Source organism: Galendromus occidentalis, unplaced genomic scaffold, assembly GCF_000255335.2.
Source record: "Galendromus occidentalis unplaced genomic scaffold, Mocc_1.1 scf7180000076167, whole genome shotgun sequence".
NCBI lineage: Eukaryota > Metazoa > Arthropoda > Arachnida > Mesostigmata > Phytoseiidae > Galendromus > Galendromus occidentalis.
The window spans coordinates 73-1,444 of record NW_003804156.1 but is presented as its reverse complement, the minus strand read 5'-3'; the positions used below and the strand labels follow the sequence as shown (position 1 = coordinate 1,444).

General features: G+C 53.6%; 1 protein-coding gene across 1 annotated transcript; it reads right to left on the bottom strand.

The window, feature by feature from the left end:
* Nucleotides 1-6: 6 nt before the first annotated feature.
* On the bottom strand, nt 7-1,143 carry LOC100899059 (uncharacterized protein K02A2.6-like; the record flags this gene model as incomplete). Its single annotated transcript, XM_003738612.1, has 1 exon — nt 7-1,143. A coding segment is annotated over one exon (1,137 nt), but the record flags the coding sequence as incomplete, so codon positions are not given.
* Between the last annotated feature and the right edge of the window lie 229 nt (nt 1,144-1,372).

Sequence of the window (1,372 nt, the reverse complement as noted above, 5' to 3'; positions counted from 1 at the left end):
CTCTACCGTTGTGATGAGGGCCAAAGCCTCCTTCTCGATCTGAGAATAGTTTCGCTGCGCCGGAGTCAAAGCCTTTGACAAGTGAAATACCGCCTTTTCCGAGCCGTCGGGGTACCTCAAGAGCAGAACTCCCCCGATGCCTGTCTCGCACGCATCCGCGGCGACTACCAAGGTCTGTTGCGGATCGTAGTGAGCAAGAAGCAACGGTCCTGATAAGAGCTCGCGGATGGCTTCGAACGCCTTCGCCGCCTCTTTTGACCAAACGAAAGGTACATCTTTGCGGAGAAGAGACTCCAGAGCAGGTTTGTGCCGGTGCAGCTGATCGATGAATTTTCCATAATAGTTCACGAGACCCAAAAAAGAACGAACCTCTGCAGCATTCGAAGGTTCGCGCAGCTGCCTGATCGCCTCAACTCGAGAGGGATCTGCACGAATTCCTTTCCCGTCAACAATCAAGCCGAGATACTTTACGCAGCCGACATCAAAGGAGCACTTTGCGAAACGCAGACGAAACCCCCAGCTCTGTAAACGGGCGAGAACTCCCCGGAGTCGTCTATCATGTGATTCTTGATTCGGAGCCATCACCAGGATATCGTCGAGGTATACCAAAACTCCATCGATCCCAGCCAGAGCTTGCTCCATTGTGCGCTGGAAAATGGCCGGCGCCGTCTTCAAACCAAACACCATACGGTTATACTGGAACAACCCTCTATGCGTGTTGATCGTCGTTAGCGGTCGACTCTCTGGATCCAATGATAATTGCAGATATGCGTCCGAAAGATCCAGCTGTGTCAACCGCCTGTTTCCGGTGAACTTTGTCATGATGACCTCCATGGTCGGAATCGGGTAATCGACCTCTTTCAGAGCTGCATTGAGCCCCGTCGAAAAATCGGCACACATTCGAATTTGATTGTTCGGCTTGCGTACCACCACGATTGGCGTTGCCCACTCCGAGACTTCCACCGGAGACAGCGTGCCATTGTCGACCAGACGCTTCAACTCTTTCTCTACCGCTTCCTGGAGCGGAATCGCGATGGGTCCCGCCGGGAGATGCGTGGCCACAACACCATCTTTGATCGGAAGGGTGACCTCAACCTTCGTGCATCTTCCTAAACCTTCCTTGAACAGCTCGGGGAATTCCGTCTTCAACGCTTCAATCGGAACTGATGAAATTCCTGCGACTTCGACTACCGGCGCAAGCGAGACTAACCCCAGTGAATAAGGAAGTACTCCCCCAAGGAGAGGTACCTTTACGCGAGGCGACACTACGACCACGTCAGCCGCATCCACCGAGCCGAGTCCAACTTTCGCTCTGAAGCACCCCAGAATCTGAAGACGCTCACCGCTGACTCCTGTGCACTTGATTCCGTAC